This window comes from Rhinopithecus bieti, unplaced genomic scaffold (genome assembly GCF_001698545.2).
Source record: "Rhinopithecus bieti isolate Rb0 unplaced genomic scaffold, ASM169854v2 scaffold_3858, whole genome shotgun sequence".
Classification (NCBI taxonomy): Eukaryota; Metazoa; Chordata; class Mammalia; order Primates; family Cercopithecidae; genus Rhinopithecus; species Rhinopithecus bieti.
Window position 1 is genome coordinate 533,697 of NW_016804227.1, and position 17,995 is coordinate 551,691.

At 51.8% G+C, this 17,995-nt stretch overlaps 1 protein-coding gene across 1 annotated transcript in view; it reads left to right on the forward strand.

The window, feature by feature from the left end:
• Positions 1-17,995, forward strand: part of CLIP2 (CAP-Gly domain containing linker protein 2) — a 103,453-nt gene that overhangs the window by 21,441 nt on the left and 64,017 nt on the right. The window contains exon 2 of the mRNA XM_017867328.1: positions 6,945-7,132. Within this exon, the coding sequence (XP_017722817.1) occupies positions 7,012-7,132 (121 nt within the window). The 5' untranslated portion in view covers positions 6,945-7,011. The remainder of the gene's footprint in view (positions 1-6,944; positions 7,133-17,995) is intronic.

Consider the following 17,995-nt stretch of genomic DNA (forward strand, 5'->3'; position numbering starts at 1 on the left):
GGAGGATTGCTTGAGCCCAGGAAGTTGAGGCTGCAGTGAGCCATGATCACGCCACCACACTCCAGCCTGGGTGACAGAGACCTGTCTCTGTTCTAAAATAAAAATGAAGACTGGTCATGGCAGCTCACTCCTATAATCCCAGCACTTTGGTAGACTGAGGCAGGAGGATCCTTTGAGTCCAGGACTAGCTTCGGCAACATAGTGAGACTCCATCTGCAAAAAAAATTAAAAGTTAGCTGGGCATGGTGGCATTCGCCTTTGGTACTAGCTACCCAGGAAGCTGAGGTGGGAGGATCACTTGAATCCAGGAGTTTCCAGTCTGTAGTGAGCCATGATTGCACCACTACACTCAGCCTGGGTGACAGAGTGAGACCCTGTCTGAAAATAAAATAAAATAAAAAACAGCTGCTCTACTTTTGTTTGTACATGCACTGGTTGATGGAGATTTTACTTTGGTGCTGTTATGAGTAAAGCTGGTATGAACACTTGCTTATAAAACTTTCTATGGACACATGTTTTTGCTTCTCTTGGGTGGTTGGGTTATATGGGAGGTATATTTTTAACTTTCTTTTTTTTTTGAGACAAGGTCTCACTTTGTCATCCAGGCTAGAGTGCAGCGGCACAATCTTGGCTCACTGAAATCTCTGCCTTATGGGTTCAAGCGATTATTATGTCTCAGCCTCCCAAGTAGTTGGGATTACAGGCATGTGCCACCATGTCCTGCTAATTGTTTTTGGATTTTTGGTAGAGATGGGTTTTCGCCATGTTGCCCAGGCTGGTCTCCAACTCCTAGGCTCAAGTTATCCGCCTACCTCAAGCTCCTATTTTTACTTTTTTTTGAGATGGAGTCTCCCTCTGTTGCCCAGGCTGGAGTGCTGGAGTGCAGTGGCGTGATCTTGGCTCACTGCAAGCTCTGCCTCCCGGGTTCATGCCGTCCTCCTGCCTCAGCCTCCCAAGTAGCTGGGACCGCAGGCGCCTGCCACCACGCCTGGCTAATTTTTTGTATTTTTAGTAGAGACGGAGTTTCATCGTGTTAGCTAGGATGGTCTCGAACTCCTGACCTCGTGATCTGCCCACCTCGGCCTCCCAAAGTGCTGGGATTACAGGCGTGAGCCGCTGCACTCTGCCACTATTTTTATCTTTAAGAAACTGCCCAACTGTTTTCCAAAGTGATTGTACCATTTTTTATTTCCACCAATACTACGAGCATTGCAGTTGTTCTGCATCCTCATCAGCCCTTGGTATTGTCAGCTTTAAAAATTTTTAGCCATTCCCTTTGGTGGGAAGTGGCATCTCTTGTGGTTTTGATCTGCATTGCCTGGATGAGTAATAATGTTAGTCATCTTTGCATGTGCGTATGGGCTCTTTGTATATCTTCTTTGGTGAAATGTGTATTCAAACCTTTCACCCATTTTTAATTGGGTTGTTGCCTTCTCAGTGAGTTGCAGAGTTCATTATGTTTCCTGAATACCAGCCCTGGCTGGGCGTGGTGGCTCATGCCTGTAATCCTAGCACTTCCAGAGGCAGAGGCAGGAGGATTGCTTGAGCCCAGGAGTTTGACCAGCCTTGACAACGTAACTAGACCCAGTCTCTACAAAAAAATGAAAAACAATTAGCCAGGCATGGTAGGGTGCACCTGTAGTCCTAGCTACCCAGGAGGCTGAGACAGGAGGATTGCTTGAGCCCAAAATTTGGAGGCTGCAGTGAGCTATGATCGTGTCACTGCACTCCAGCCTGGGCGATAGAGCAAGACCTCATCTCAAAAATAAAAAATGAAAAAAAAAAAGAAAAGGAAAAAAAAAAAAGCAAGTATGGGCCAGGTGTGATGGTTCACACCTGTAATCTCAGCACTTTGGGAGGCCGAGGCAGGTGGATCATTTATTTGAGATCAGGAGTTCAAGACCAGCCTGGCCAACATGGTGAAACTCCATCTCTACTAAAAATACAAAAATTAGCCAATGTGATGGCAATGGGACACTTGTAGTCCCAGCTACTTGGGAGACTGAAACAGGAGAATCGCTTGAACCTGCGAGGTGGAGGTTGCAGTGAGCCGAGATTGTACCACGTGGGTAACAGAGCAAGACTCTGTCTCCAAAAATAAATAAATAAATAAATGAAAGAATGAAAGTCTGTTATTAGATACGATTTATAGCTGTTTTCTCTGTGGGAGGGTTTTTGGGCAGAGAAGAGGCCCTGGGCGGGGTGTCAGGAGGGGGAAGGAGTTCCTTGAACCTCATTTGAGTTCCAGCAATGCTCTCTCTTCTCTGCATCTGGAATTCCTAGGTGAGAGGGTCCCCCAACTGAGCCACAGGAGCAGGAGGTTCATTTGGTCACCCACAAGGTGGGACATTTACTGTCACCAGAGACTGCCCCCACTCACCTTTGTTGGCGTTGGAGATGCTGACCCAGCCTAACCAAGCTCTCAGAGAGCTGTGCCCAAAGTTGGCTCCCTCATTGAACAAACCACCAGGAGGGCCAGGTTCTGGGGACCAAGGGAACAGCCTTATACCCCAGCATGATCAACTCCCGGTCCCCAGAATTCCCGGGGCACCAAGGGCATTGGGAATGTCGGATTTAGCAGGTCCTGAGGGCCAGGGCTGGCAGGCATGCCCAGTGCTCTCATGGGCACACCAGGGCGTGTCAGCTCCACTGCTGTGTGCCTGGGGGCAGCTCGCTTTCCTCTGCTCTTACAGCTGCCAGGCCGAGGGAGGAGGCAATCCTTCACTCGGATGTGCCAGGACAGGTAGTAACGTTGCTGACTCATCGGATGTCCTGAGAACACACACACATTCCTGCCGTGAGCATTGTGGGTTGGCATCTGTATTCATCAGAACTTTTTTGGAAATGCAAATGACATTGTCCCTCAAATAGGTTTAGGAAAAAAAAAAGGCCAGGCGCAGTAGCACATGCCTGTAATCCCAGCACTTTGGGAGGCTGAGGTGGGAGGATTGCTTGACCCCCAGAGTTTCAGACCAGCCTGGGCAACATAGTAAGACCCTGTCTCTACAAAAAGCTTGTAAACATAGCTGGGGGGTTGGTAGCATGCACCTGTGGTCCCAGCTACTCGGGTGCCTGGGAGGTTGAGGCTGTAGTGAGCTGAAATCGTATCACTGCACTCCAGCCTGGGCAACAGAGTAAGACCCTGTCTAAAAAAAAAGAGAGAGAGAGAGAAAAAAAACAATTGTGAGATTTGTTGGTTGATGTAAACGAAGAGCTCAGCTAGGCACCGTGGCTCAAGCCTGTAATCCCAGCACTTTGGGAGGCTGGGGAGGGGGGCAGTTCATGAGGTCAGGAGATCAAGACCATCCTGGCTAACACAGTGAAACCCCGTCTCTACTAAAAATACAAAAAATTAGCCGGGCGTGGTGGCGGGTGCCTGTAATCTCAGCTACTCGGGAAGCTGAGGCAGGAGAATGGCACGAACCCAGGAGGCGGAGCTTGCAGTGAGCTGAAATCGCACCACTGCACTCCAGCCTGGGCGACAGAGCAATACTCCGTCTAAAAAAAAAAAAAAGAAGAGCTCAAGTGGCCAGCTTCAGGCTCAGCTGGATCCAGGCCCTCCTGGGGACTCAGCTCTGCTGTCTCTGTTGGCACTGTTCCCTGGCAGGCTCTCCCATGCGGTGACCAGAATGGCTCCTGCAGCTTCTGGCTTGTATCCTACACCCAGGCAGCCCCAGAGCAGGGAGAATTCTTCCTGAAGGTTTCAGCCACAGCCCAGGCTCTGGGACGCCTCACATGATCTTGCCTGATGGCCAGGCCTGTGTTATACATCCCTTCTAGGAGTGGGAATGAGGTCAACCCACTTAAGTCATATGAGTCAAGGATGGGGAAAATGTAGACCAGGAGCGGTGGCTCATGCCTGTGATCCCAGCACTTTGGGAAACCAAGGGGAGGATTGCCTGAGGTCAGCAGTTTGAGACCAGTCTGGCCAAGATGGCAGAAACCGCCTCTCTACTAAAATACAAAAATTAGCTGGGCCTGGTGGCGGGCGCCTGTAGTCTGACCTACTCAGGGGCTGAGGCAAAATAATTGCTTGGACCCAGGAGATGGAGGTTGCAGTGAGCCAAGATCGTGCAACCGCACTCCAGCCTGGGTGTCAAAATGACTCTGTCTCAAAAAAAAAAAAAAAAAGAAACCGGGGAAAAGAGACTGGGTACAGTGGCTCACGGCTATAATCCCTGCATTGTGGGAGGCAGAGGTGAGAGGATCACTAGAGGTCAGGAATTCGAGACCAGCCTGGCCAACAAGGTGAAACCTCGTCTCTACAAAAAATACAAAAATTAGCCAGGCATGGTGGTGGATACCTGTAGTCCCAGCTACTTGGGGGACTGAGGCCGGAGAATCGCTTGAACCCAGGAGGCAGAGGTTGCAGTGAGCTGAGATCGTGATGCTGCACTCCAGCCTGGGCAACAGAGTAAAACCCTGTCTCTAAAAATAATAATAACAACAAAATTAATGGAGAAAAGGTTTCTTCAAAATCTGCGACTGCAAATATGGCTGGACAGACAAGGGCATCTCCTGTATCAGAGATTTCCTGTTTCCGAGGTCCAGACATGAGGACGCTTTTGCCTGGAATCCTCCATCTGACTATGGTGCTCTGAATTTCCTCTCCCCATTGGATGGTGCTCCCCAGGGCAGAGGCCAAGTCCTACTTACAGCTCTGGGGCAGGGATGGGGCCTGGCTCATGGTGAGCCTTCCGGAAACATTGGGTGCATTAAAGTTTGTGAGTATAGGATAGTGGGGAAGAGGCCTGGAGGTGGGGGGCTTGTCCACCTCTCCAGCCCCCTGCAGCCAGTCCCATCTTGCTGCCCCCAATCCCCTAAACAGATAGTGTCATGCCTGGAGGCTTTGCTCCTCTCCAGAGTCCCTTTTGTCCTATAAGCTCTTTTCTGCTTCATCATAGTAACACAAAGCTGGCCAGGCATGGTGGCTCACTCCTGTAATCCCAGCACTTTGGGAGGCTGAGGCCCACCTTGGCCTCTCAAAGTGCTGGGATTGTAGGCATGAGCCACTGCGCCTGGGCTTTTTTTTTTTCTTTTTTTTTTAATTTTAATTTCCGGCCGGGCACAGTGGCTCACTCCTGTAATCCCAGCACTTTGGGAGTCCAAGGCGGGTGGATCACCTGGGGTCAGGAGTTCTAGACCAGCCTGGTCAACATGGCAAAACCCCGTCTTTACTAAACATACAAAAATTAGCCGGGTGTGATGACAGGCGCCTGTATTCCCATCTACTCAGGAGGCTGAGGCAGGATAATTGTTTGAACCCAGGAGGCGGAGGTTGCAGCAAGCTGAGATCGCGCCATCACACTCCAGCCTGGGGAACAAGAGCGAGACTTCGTTTCAAAAAAAAAAAATTTAGGTTCCGGGGTACATGTGCAGGATGTGTACATAGGTAAATGTGTGCCATGGTGGTTTGCTGCACCTATTAATCCATCACCTAGGTATTAAACTCAGCATGCATTAGCTATTTTTCCTGATGCTCTCCCTCCCCTCACCCTGCCCTTCAACAGGCCCCAGTGTGTGTTGCTCCCCTCTCTGTGTCCATGTGTTCTCATTGTCCACCTCCCACTTATAAGTGAGAGCATGCGGTGTTTGGTTTTCTGTTCTTGCGTTAGTTTGCTGAGGATGATGGCTTCCAACTCCATCCATGTCCCTGCAAAGGACATCATCCTGTTCTATTTTATGACTGCTTTTTTTTTTTTTTTTTTTTTTTTTTTTGAGACAGAGTCTTGCTCTGTCACCCAGGCTGGAGTGCAGTGGTGCCATCATGGCTTATTGCAGCCTCTGCCTCCCAGGCTCAACCGATCTTCCCGTCTCTGCCTCACAAGTAGCTGGGACTACAGGCATGTGCCACCATGCCTGGCTAATTTTTTATTTTTTATTTTTCTCTAGAGATAAAGTCTTGCTATACTACCAAGGCTGGTTTCAAACTCCTGGCCTCAAGCAATCCTCCTACCTTGGCCTCCCAAAGTGTTAGGATTACAGGTGTGAGCCACTGCTCTCAGCCCTCTTAGGGCTTTTTTTTTTTTTCTTTTGAGACTAGAGTCTCGTTCTGTTGTCCAGGCTGGAGTGCAGTGGCGCGACCCCGGCTCACTGCAACCGCTGCCTCCCGGGTTCAAGTGATTCTCGTGCTTCAGCCTCCCAAGTACCTGGGACTATAGGCGTGTGCTACCCAGCCTGGCTAATTTTTGTATTTTTAGTACACACGGGGTTTCACCATGTTGGTCTGGCTGGTCTTGAACTCCTGACCTCAAGTGATCCACTCACCTCAGCCTCCTAAAGTGCTGGGATTACAGGCGTGAGCCACTGCGCCTGGCCCCTTTTAGGGCTTTTAATGACCATAGTCAGCGTGCAGCTCACACTTTGAAAAGGTTTCACACTGTCGCCCAGGCTGGAGTGCACTGGAGCTCACCGCAGCCTCGAGCTCCTGGGCTCGAGCGATCCACCAGCCTCAGCCTCCCAGAGTGCTGGATTGACAGGCCACTGTACCCGGTCTAAAAGTGGTCTTTGTTGCAAACAGCTTGATGCATGCTCGTGGGATAGAGGATGAAATATCTTTCACTTGTAATAAATTTCTGCAACCAAAAATAAATAAAGACACAAAGCCTTCATGGTGGAAAGGCAGGCAGAGGTCCTGGCTAGATGGCGGCCTGGTATAGAGTTGAGGCAGGTAACCCCACACCAGGACATAAGAGGGGAAGGCATAAGCCTCTCTGTGTGTTTGTCCTGCCCCTGCAGTAGAGGGGGCGCGTGCTGGGATGGTGAGTCCGAGAGCGGGAATATGGCCTGTGCCTGTGCGGCAACGGGAGCAGTGAGCTGATAGGTTAAATCGGGTGTTGCCTCGTCCAGCCCACCTCAGGAGGGATGTGTGGTGCTCACTGGCCCTTGCGGGTCTGGGGGCCATTGGGAAGTGATGATGTGACCGCTCCTGTCTCTGCCCGCAGGTGAATGAAGATGGCAGAGAGGATGTGACCAGCACTCACCCTTGACCACCTGCCCAGTGGCACCGCCATGCAGAAGCCCAGCGGCCTGAAGCCCCCCGGCCGTGGGGGGAAGCACTCCAGCCCCATGGGCCGGACATCCACTGGGTCCGCTTCATCCTCGGCGGCGGCGACCACTGGCTCCAAGGAAGGTATGTGGCGTCAAGGATCGGGGATGAGGGGACTGGCTACATGGGATGAGCGTTCTTCTGGAAGAGCCCCAGGAGCACAGGCCACTCTGTGACCAATCTGATGGGAGATGCTGAGTGTCGTGAGCTCCCGTAATGGGGTCTGAGGTTGGTAGAGGCTTCCCTAGGGAGGGGAGCTGAGGTCTGGAGGGTGAATAGCTGATTCAGTAGCTGAAGAGGAAAAGGGCCGGGTACGGTGGCTCACGCCTGTCATCCCAGCACTTTGGGAGGCCAAGATGTGCGGATCACTGGAAGTCAGGAGTTTGAGACCAGCCTGGCCAACTTGGTGAAACCCCATCTCTACTAAAAATACAAAAATTAGCCAGGCGTGGTGGCAGGTGCCTGTAATCCCAGCTACTCAGGAGGCTGAGACAGGAGAATCACTTGACTCCGGGAGGCAGAGGTTGCATTGAGCTGAGATCACGCCATTGTACTCCAGCCTGGGCAACAGAGCGAAATTCCGCCTCAAAAATTAAAAAAAAGGGAAGGGTATTCCAAGTAGAGGGAACAGCACATGCAAAGGCTCAGAGGCAGAAAGGAGCGTCGTGAGTACAGAAGAGGGAGAGAGCGTGGGTGTGGCTGGGGCAGTCTGCTGCTATGCAGGTGGTCCTGGGTGACTTGGAGGTGTGCGGGGAGTTTCATTTTCATCCTAATAATGAGAGCTACGGGAGGGTTTAAACCAAGATGAGTATGATGGAAGGAACTAGCAGCAATTTCTTACCCATTCTCTGCAGTTTAAAAAATTGTGATTGAGCTGGGCATGGAGGCTCATGCCTGTAATCTCAGCAATTAGGGAGGCTGAGGTGGGAGGATCATTTTAGGTCGGAGTTCAAGACCAGCCTGGCCAGCATGGTGAAACCCCGTCTCTACTAAAAATACAAAAATTAACCGAGTGTGGTAGTGGGCACCTGTAGTCCCAGCTACTCTGGAGGCTGAGGCAGGAAAATTGCTTGAACCCAAGAGGAGGAAGTTGCAGTGAGCCGAGATCACACCACTGCACTCCAGCCTGGGTTACAAGAGTGAAACTCCGTTTAAAAAAAAAATGATGATTGTTTCTTACTTATCACTTTGATAAATGATGCTGTGATGAGCATCTTTGTGCACAAAGCCTGGCTTTGATGACACTCCAGCCAGCAGGATAGGTCACTGCCCATCTCATCTGATTGGCACAAAGTTTGGAGAGACAAACACAGCCGGGGCCAGACTGGGCAATCTGGGTCCTCGGGAAGGGGGTCAAGGAAGGTTTGAGCCAAAGTCATGGGCAGTTGGCAGGACTGGGTCCCTGGCAGAGCCAAATGGACAGCGTGAAAGGGTGAGGAAGCTGCAGCATGAGGCCTGTGGGCAGAAGCCTATGGGAAGGGCCTGCCCAGTGCAGCCTTGTGAAGGCCCAGGCTCTGCCTCCAGGATGGCAAATCCTCTCCAGCAATGAGAAGCCAGACAAGAGAAAATTCGGGGGATGAGGTAGGGTGGGGAAGAGGTGTTCCACGTGGAGGGAATGGGTGATGCAAAGGCCCTAAGGCTGGAATGAATTTGGTTTGTTAAGAAAGAAAAAGGCCGGGGACGGTGGCTCATTCCTGTAATCCCAGGACTTTGGGAGGTCAAGGCTGGCAGATCACCTATGCCAGGATTTCGAGACCAGCCTGGCCAACATGGTGAAACCCCGTCTCTACTAAAAATACAAAAATTAGCTGGATGTGGTGGCTCATGCCTGTAATCTCAGCTACATAGGAGGTCGGGGCATGAGAATCGGTTGGACTCAGGAGGCAGAGGCTACAGTGAGCCGAGATCATGTCACTGTACTCCAGCTTGGGCAACAGGACAAGACTCTGTCAAAAAAAAATAAAATAAAATAAATAAAATAAAATAAAATAAAATAGGCAGCATAGTGGCTCATGCCTGTAATCCCAGCACTTTGGGAGGCTGAGGCCAGAGGATCACTTGAGCCTAGGAGTTCCAGACCAGCCTGAGGAACATAGTGAGACCCCATCTCTACCAAAAAAAAAAAAATGTTTAAATTAGCCAGGCATGGTAGTGTGTGCCTGTAGTCCCAAGTACTCGGGAGGCTGAGGCGGGAGGATCACTTGAGCCCAGGGTTTGGAGGCTATAGTGAGCCATGATCACACCACTGCACTCCAGCCTGAGTGACAGAGTGAGACCCTAAAAAAAAAAAGAGAGAGAGAGAAATAAGAAAAGTCTGGATGGAGAGTGTGAAAAGAGGTTAGGGAGGGCAGCAGGGGCAGACCTGAAGGACACAGGGTTTGGGTTTGTTTTACGAGTGGTGGAGGTTGGGCACAGTGACTCAAGCCTGTAATCCCAGCTCTTTGGGAGGCTGAGGCGGGAGGATCACTTGAGGTTAGGAGACCAGCCTGGCCAACATGATGAAACCCTGTCTCTACTAAAAATATAAAAATTACCTGTAATCCCAGCTACTCGGGAGGCTGAGGCAGAGTCGCTTGAACCTGGGAGGCGGAGGTTGCAGTGAACTGAGATTGTGCCACTGCACTCCAGCCTGGGCGACAGAGTGAGACTCCATCTCAAAAAAAGAAAAAGGAAAAAGAGCAGTGGGGGCCAGACACGGTGACTCAAGCCTGTAATCCCAGCACTTTGGGAGGCTGAGGCAGGAGGATCGCTTGAGCAGTAGAGTTTGAGTCCAACCTGAGCAACACAGCAAGACCTCGTCTCCACTGAAAAAAAATTAGGCACGGTGGCGCATACCTGTGGTCCCAGTTACTTGGCAGCCTGAAGTAGGAGATCCACTTGAGCCCAGGAGGTCAAGGCTGTCGTGAGTTTTGATCACACTACTGCACTCCAACCTGGGTGACCGAGCGAGACCCTGACTCAAAAAACAAAAAAAGGATGGTGGGAATGGCTGGAGGACACCAATGGAAGAGTGATGGGACCTTGTTAACAACCCTTGGGCCACTGTGCAGAGAACGGGTTGTAGGGTTAAGAGCCAGATGGGGATACCAGTGAGGAAGCTGTGGTTATCTGGGGGTGGAGAGGGCTCATTACCATGAGTGGGCAATCAGGGAAGACTTCCTGGAAGAAGCTTGAATGAGCTCAGCCTTGAGGATGGGGGCAGGGCAGTGGGTGGAGTTTGAAAATGAGAAGAAGAGGAGGAGGAAGGACCTGCAAGCAGTGGGGAAAGGGCATGGGCGAAGGCACCCAGTGGGCTGAGCTTGGTCCAGTGAGGAGTGGGGCTATGTAGTCTAATGGCTGGAGAAGGGCACCCGCCTGGCCCAACCCTGGGGCTGGGGTATGGCATGCGGCGAGAGAGTCTTATTGAACCTTCTGGGTACTTTCCCCTTTGTTCCTCCCTGATTTAGAGAGGCATAAATTCTGGCTGTGATCCAGCTCTCATGCCCCTCCTAGTCCTGCTCCTGCTGTGTGACCCTGGGAGAGTGGCCTCACCTCTCTGAGCCACAAATGGGATAATAGCATCTCCCTAACGGGATCAAATGAGTTAATGAACACGGAGTGCCTACAGGTAGAAAACTCATTAAAGATTAATTTCTTTTCCTTTCACCCATCCATCATCTCATTACAGGAAAATTTGAAAGTGATAAAAGAAAAAAACGTCCATTATCCTTTAAACTTCTCCCCTCCCCCTTACCACTTAACCTCATCACTGCACAGCCTAACCAGGATTCCGTTAAGGATGGGCCATGTTTATTGTGGTCCCATAGGATTCTAGCAGAGCTGAGCATCTCCTGTTGCCAACATTGGCAGTTCCTGAGTTTTAGCCATTGTCATGTTGCAGCGCAATTACTTTATTTTATTTATTTATTTATCTATTATTATTTGAGATGGAGTCTCGCTCTGTCACTCAGGCTGGAGTGCAGTGGTGCAATCTTGGCTCACTGCAACCTCTACCTCCTGGGTTCGAGCGATTCTCCTGCCTCAGCCTCCTGAGTAGCTGGGACTACAGGCGTGTGCCACAACACCAGCCAATTTTTGCATTTTTAGTAGAGACGGGGTTTCACCATGTTGGCAAGGCTGGTTTCAAACTCCTGACCTCAAGTGATCCACTGGCCTCGGCCTCCTAAAGTGCTGGGATTACAGGCGTGAGCCACTACGCCTGGCCTCCATTTTTTTATCTTCTTCTTTTTAAGAGACAGGATCTTGGCCAGGCACTCACGCCTGCAATCCCAGACCTTTGGGAGGCCAGGGCAGGCGGATCACCTGAGGTCAGGAGTTCAAGACCAGCCTGTGCAACATAGCAAAACCCCATCTCTACTAAAAATACAAAAACTTAGCTTGGCATGGTGGCGGACGCCTGTAATCCCAGCCCTTTGGGAGGCCAAGGCAGGTGGATCACCTGAGGTCAGGAGTTCAAGACCAGCCTGGGCAACATAGTGAAACCCCATCTCTACTAAAGATACAAAAAATAAGCCTGGCATGGTGGTGGACGCCTGTAATCCCAGCTACCTGAGAGGCAGAGGTTACAGTGAGCAGAGACCACACCACTGCACTCCAGCCTGGGCAACAGAATGAGACTCTTTCTCAAAAAACAAAGAGACGGGAGACAGGATCTCATTATATTGCCCAGGATCCACCTCCTGGCCTCAAGCAATCCATCCTCCCACCTTGACCTCCCAAAATTTTGGAATTACAGGCGTGAGCCACTACACCTGACCCATTGTTTATCTTTGTTGTTGTTGTTGTTGTTGTTTGTTTTTTTGAGATGGAGTCTCACTCTGTCGCCAGGCTGAAGTGCAGTGGCGCGATCTTGGCTCACTGTAACCTTCGACTCCCTGGTTCAAGCCACTCTCCTGCCTCAGCCTCCCGAGTAGCTGGGATTACAGGTGCTCACCACCACACCCGGCTCATTTTGTATTTTTAGTAGAGACAGGGTTTCACCATGTTGGTCAGATTGGTCTCCAACTCCTGACCTCAGGTGATCTGCCCGCCTTGGCCTCCCAAAGTGCTGGGATTACAGGCGTGAGCCACCGCGCCTGGCCCCGGCCTAGATATCTTATGTTCGGATGTACAAACACTTCCCCTTGTGTTACAATTGCCTTCAGCGTTGAGTACTGTAACATGCTCAACAGGTTTGTAGCCTAGGATCCGTGGGCTAGACCATATAGGTTTGTGTCAGTACACTCTCTGATGTTCACAGGCCAAAAAGATCGCCTAATGATGCATTTCTCAGATGGTATCCCCGTCAGTAAGTGATACATGACTCTATTTCCTTCCAGTCTTTTTTCCTATTACACAAGTTGTTGTTTTATTTATTTATTTTTTTAATTTTTTGAGATGGAATCTCGCTCTTTCGCCCAGGCTGGAATGCAGTGGCACGATCTCTGCAACCTCTGCCCCCTGGTTTCAAGCGATTCTCCTGCCTCAGCCTCCCAAGTAGCTGGGATTACAGGCACCTGCCACCATGCCTGGCTAATTTTGTATTTTTAGTAGAGACAGAGTTTCGCCATGTTGGTCAGGCTGGTCTCAAACTCCTGGCCTCAGGTGATCCTCCTGCCTCGGCCTCCCAAAGTGCTGGGATTACAGGTGTGAGCCCCCGTGCCCGGCCACAAGTTGTTGTTTTAAACAGCTAAGTCGTGCATTCTACTTTTTCTCGTCTTATTGCATACTACGGGAAGCACCTCCCTGTGCTACTGCAATATCACTTGCTGTCATTTGAATGGTTCCCTGGAGGGAACGGACTGTAGTGTGGTGTGTGGCATGCCACCTGTTTCCTGGTCACATTGCCCAGTGGTCTGGGGATGGGGATGAGGACTACCTGGGGTCTCCACCCTCAAAGCTGTCCCAGAGGGAGAAAGTGTCCCTCCGAGAATCCCCAACTGACTGGGGAGCCACACCTTGTACCTGACCTTGGAGATGGTGGCAGCAGAGGCTATGGCTGGGCTTGATGGTGTCCCCTCCCCCAACTGCACCCTGGCTGCTGCCTTTGCAAGGCAGAACCAGACTCCCAGGCTGGGGGAAGGAGGTGGCCAACCTGGAGCAAAACCAAGTTGGCTGAGGCAACCAAACCTTAGCAGAGAGAAAGGGAGAATTCTGCTGCCCGGGGCTGCTTTTGTTCCTGTTCCAGGATCTCGAGAAAAAAAAAAAAAAGCCTCTGGGAAGAGTGACAGGTGGAAGAGCCAGGAAAGGATAGTCCCCCCAGTCCTGTTGGCCCATTGGGCTCCCTCACCCACCCATGCAACTGACTATCTGTTCTCCAAGGGGCTGGAGGTGGCCACACCCATCAGAGGCTAGGACCCTGGGCAGTGGGCAGCTCGAGATGCGTGTGATAGAGGCGTGTGGCAGAGGCCGGGGCCTGGCGGTGGTTTGTGGGGAGGGGAGCACACTGGAGTCTGCTCTGGGAACAGGGCTGTGGCTGTCTCCCAAAACATGAGCTCAGCCTCCAGCAGAGGATCTGGCCAAGGGACGGGGTCTGGACCGGCTCCCTTGCTGCCCACCCAGTAGAGAGGGGAGGGCCTGTGTCCTCAGAGCTGTGCCACACAGGGAGCAGCATTTGAGAGGGACCTTTGAGTGGGTCTCTCACACTAGGAGGTGGTGCAGGGCTACAAGTGAGAGGTGGTCAGAGCAAGTGGGCAGGAGGGCGGTTTGGGATCCACCTGGGGGCAAAGTCCTGGGTGGAGCAGCATGGCGAGGGACAGCCAGGGCAGGTGTGATCGAGCACACCTGGAGGCTGCTGCAGACGGGGCGGTCGGGTGACACCGGAGCAAGGATTCAAGTGGTAAGCAGGAGTCGCTCCGGCTGCCATTCAGGGAAAAGCATCTAAGCAGAGGGAACAGAGACTGCAGAGGCCCTGAGGGCCCGGCATGGTGGTTCACGCCTGTAATCCCAGCACTTTGAGAGGCCGACATGGGTGGATCACTTGAGGTCAGGAGTTCAAGACCAGCCTGGCCAACATGGTGAATGCTCGTCTCTACTAAAAATACAAAAATTAGCTGGGCACAGTGGCGCACACCTATAATCCCAGCTACTAGGGAGGCTGAGGCAGGAGAACTGCTTGAACCAGGGAGGTGGAAGTTGCAGTGAGCTTAGATCACGCCATTGTACTTTAGCCTGGGCAACAGAGTGAGACTTCTCAAAAAAAAAAAAATGTGGGGTGCTGGGCTGCAGTGACCTGGGTCCTAGGTGAGGACTGGTGGGACTGATGAATACAGGGGCCAACCGTGTGCCACTATCTTCATTTTAAAGATGAGACCATTGGCTGGGTATGGTGGCTCATGCCTGTAATCCCAGCACTTTGGGAGGCTGAGGAGGGCAGATCACTTGAGGTCAGGAGTTCGAGACCAGCCTGGCCAACATGGTGAAACCTCGTCTCTACTAAAAATAATAAAACTTAGCCGGGTGTGGTGGCGCACGTCTGTAATCCCAGCTACCTGGGAGGCTGAGGCAGGAGAATGGCTTGAACCTGGAAGGCGGAGATTGAAGTGAGCCGAGATCATGCCATTGCACTCCAGCCTGGGCAACAAAGGAAGACTCTGTCTCAAATAAAATAAAATAAAATAAAAATAAAGATGAGCCCACTGAGGCTTGGAGTCTCAGCTGCATTGCCCAGGTTACAGGGCGAGAGCTGAGACTCATGTCAGACTGAGCTCCTGCTGCCTCCCCAGGGGTGGGGTGCCTGGGGGACCGAATCCAGTCCCAGCCCCACACACTTGGCTCATGCTCCGGACATGTGGATGGAGGAGGAGCTACCTGTTCCCATTAGGTTGGTCACAACTGTCCCCTAACGTACCTGTGGACTTGCCTCATGCTGGAGATCCTGGAGATTGAGGACAAGTGTGTGTGAGGGTCACCCACCCTCAGACAGGGAGCTGGGCTATGTGAGGCAAGGCCCACCTCCCATATGCTATCCTCAGCTGCCCCTCCAGGACGCACACAGGACTGGGCCCAGAGCATTTTTTTTTTTTTTTTTTTTGAGACAGAGTCTTGCTCTGTCGCCCAGGCTGGAGTGCAGTGGCGCAACCTCGGCTCACTGCAACCTCCGCCTCCCGGGTTCCAGCAATTCGCCTGCTTCATCCTCCTGAGTAGCTGTGATTACAGGCACGCACCACCATGCTTGGTTAATTTTTGTATTTTTTAGTAGAGATGGTGTTTCACCATATTGGTGAGGCTGGTCTTGAACTCCTTACCTTGTGATCTGCCCGCCTCGGCCTCCCAAAGTGCTGGGACTACAAACATGAGCCACCATGCCTGGCCTATTTTTGTTTTTGAGATGGAGTTTCACTCTGTCACCCAGGCTGGAGTGCAGCAGTGCTTTCTCAGCTCACTGCAACCTCCACCTCCTGGGTTCAAGAAACTCTTGTATATTGCTGGTGGGAATGTAAAATGGTACAGCTGCTTCAGGAAAGTCTGGCAGTTCTTCAAAGTTTGTTTTGTTTTTTGAGACAGAGTCTCGCTCTGTTGCCCAGGCTGGAGTACAGTGGTACAATCTCAGCTCACCGCAACCTCCACTTCCCAAGTTCAAGCAATTCTTCCGCCTCAGCCTCCCAAGTAGCTGGGGTTACAGGCATGTGCCACCACACTCGGCTAATTTTTGTATTTTTAGTAGAGTTGGGGTTTCACCATCTTGGCCAGGCTGGTCTCGAACTCCTGACCTCAAGTGATCCACCCGCCTCGGCCTCCCAAAATGCTGGGATTACAGGCGTGAGCCACTTGACCGGTCAGCCTTGTGGTTCTAGCTCACTGAGCTCAATGTCCCTGTACCCCGTGTGTGTTCCAGACCTTGGCACCAGCCTGAAATGCCTGAGTTGGGGCCCCCACCCCCCACAGAGGATGGTGCCTTTCTCTTTCCTTTCTGTACATTTCTAGGAGCCTCCCCAGCCCCAAGAGAGCAGGTAGGATTGTCCCCATTTTAAGTGACTTGTCTGAGATGTTGAGCAAATTCGTCCCTTCAAGGGCAGCTTCTCAGCTCTCCACTGACCACATCCTAAACTTTTTTTAATGGCATCGGGACGAGGAAGCCAAACCCGCTCTTCTGTGGCTGGTGGGGGTGGGGGCAGGGCTGCCTTCTAATGCCCCTGACGTGGTCCAGGATCGATCTGATGGGGCGGGGGCTCGGCTGCCAGCACCTGCCTGCCTGCCCGGTGGCCTGGCCACGGGCTTCTCCATGGGGAGCTGGCTCTGTTCTTTCCAGGGTAAGCCACCCAGGTCGCTCTTGCCCTGGGTTCCCCAGCCTCCTCTGCTGGGCAGGGACTGTGCTCTCCTGGTTTGGGAGGAGGGGGCCCAGAAGCGGGGTTTGGAGTTCCATTTGGTTCAGGAAGAATGCCAAGTAGAGCCTGGGATTCAGGACGGTGTGGGCTGGTGGAGGGAGGATCCCTTCTTTAGGGCTGGATGCTGCAGAGGCTGGGCCTGGGGTGACCACGGGAGAGAGGTGAGCTTCAGATGGACCCCTCCCAGGTCAGGGTGGGCTGGGGGATATAGACTCAGTCCTCCCTGGAGGAGGCATGGACTGAGGGGTGGAAGTAGGTTGGGGTGGACCCAATGCGGGGGCTGCTGGAGGGAAAGTGGCTCCCTCAAGGAATGCTATGGAGACCCCATTCCTTCCCTCGTAACCTCTGCCTTTGAACACCTTCTGGAAGAAGAGGGGGCTCAGGAGAGAAAGCCATTTGAGATTTTCAGGGCATTGATGCATGTTCCTTTGCAGCCAGCAGGAAGCGGGAGTCAGGTGTGTGGCCCGTCTGCATTTCAGCCCAGGGGTTCCAGGGAATGAGAGGGGAGTTGGTGTGAGTCCACCTCCTGGGGCTGATGTTCTGGGGGTATGCAGACACGCACCCTGGTTAGCCTGGGAGGCAGGTTATGCAAACCAAGGGGGAACAGAGCCCCATGGGGTTGGGAGGGAGAGAGACGCAATGGGCCCCTTGAGGTGGCTGCAGATGAGGGGGTGTGGAGTTGCTGTGGACGGGCAGGAGGACTTCCTTAGGTGATCCCAAGAGTAAAGAGCTATACTCAAGGCAGAAGGACGGAGCTTTGCCTGAAACAGCCTGCTTGATGCCTGTGGTGTTGGTATAATGCCTTTTTTCTTTTCTTTTATTTCTTTTGAGAGGGTCTCACTCTGTCACCCAGGCTGGAGTGCAGTGGTGCGATCATGGCTCACTGCAGCCTCCAACTCCTCTCTCAGCCTCACAAGTAGCTGGGACTACCTGTGCGCACCACTATGCCCTGCTAATTTTTGTCTTTATTATTATTATTATTATTATTACTATTTTTGAGATAGAGTCTCACTCTGTCGCCCAGGCTGGAGTACAGTGGCGCGATCTTGGCTCACTGCAAGCTCTGCCTCCCGGGTTCCCGCCATTCTCCTGTCTCAGCCTCCCGAGTAGCTGGGACTACAGGCACCCACCATCATGCCCGGCTAATTTTTTTTTGTATTTTTTTTTTTAGTAGAAACGAGGTTTCACCATTTTAGCCAGGATGGTCTCAATGGTCTCGATCTCCTAACCTCGTGATGTGCCCACCTCAGCCTCCCAAAGTGTTGGGATTACAGGCGTGAGCCACCGCGCCGGGCCATTATTGTTTTATTTTGTTGCCTCCTGAGCTCAAGTGATCCTCCCACCTCGGCCTCCCAGAGTGCTGGGATAACAGACATGAGCCACCGCACCCGACCAGCGTGATGCTATATTAAGAGCACCTCTCACTCCCAGAAGCACCCGGGTTTGAATGTTAAATCATGTGGTCACCTTATTATAGCCCCTCCTTTGCGGTCACAGTGCTGCTCACTGGCACATCAAAGGCTCTGAAAAGTCCTGCAGGCAAGTAGCCTTCACTTTGTTGAAGTTGCTGTTTCTCAAGCTTATTTGAACTTGGAGGTTAAATCGTTGTTTGTTTTCTTTTTTTTTTTTTTTTTTTTTTTTT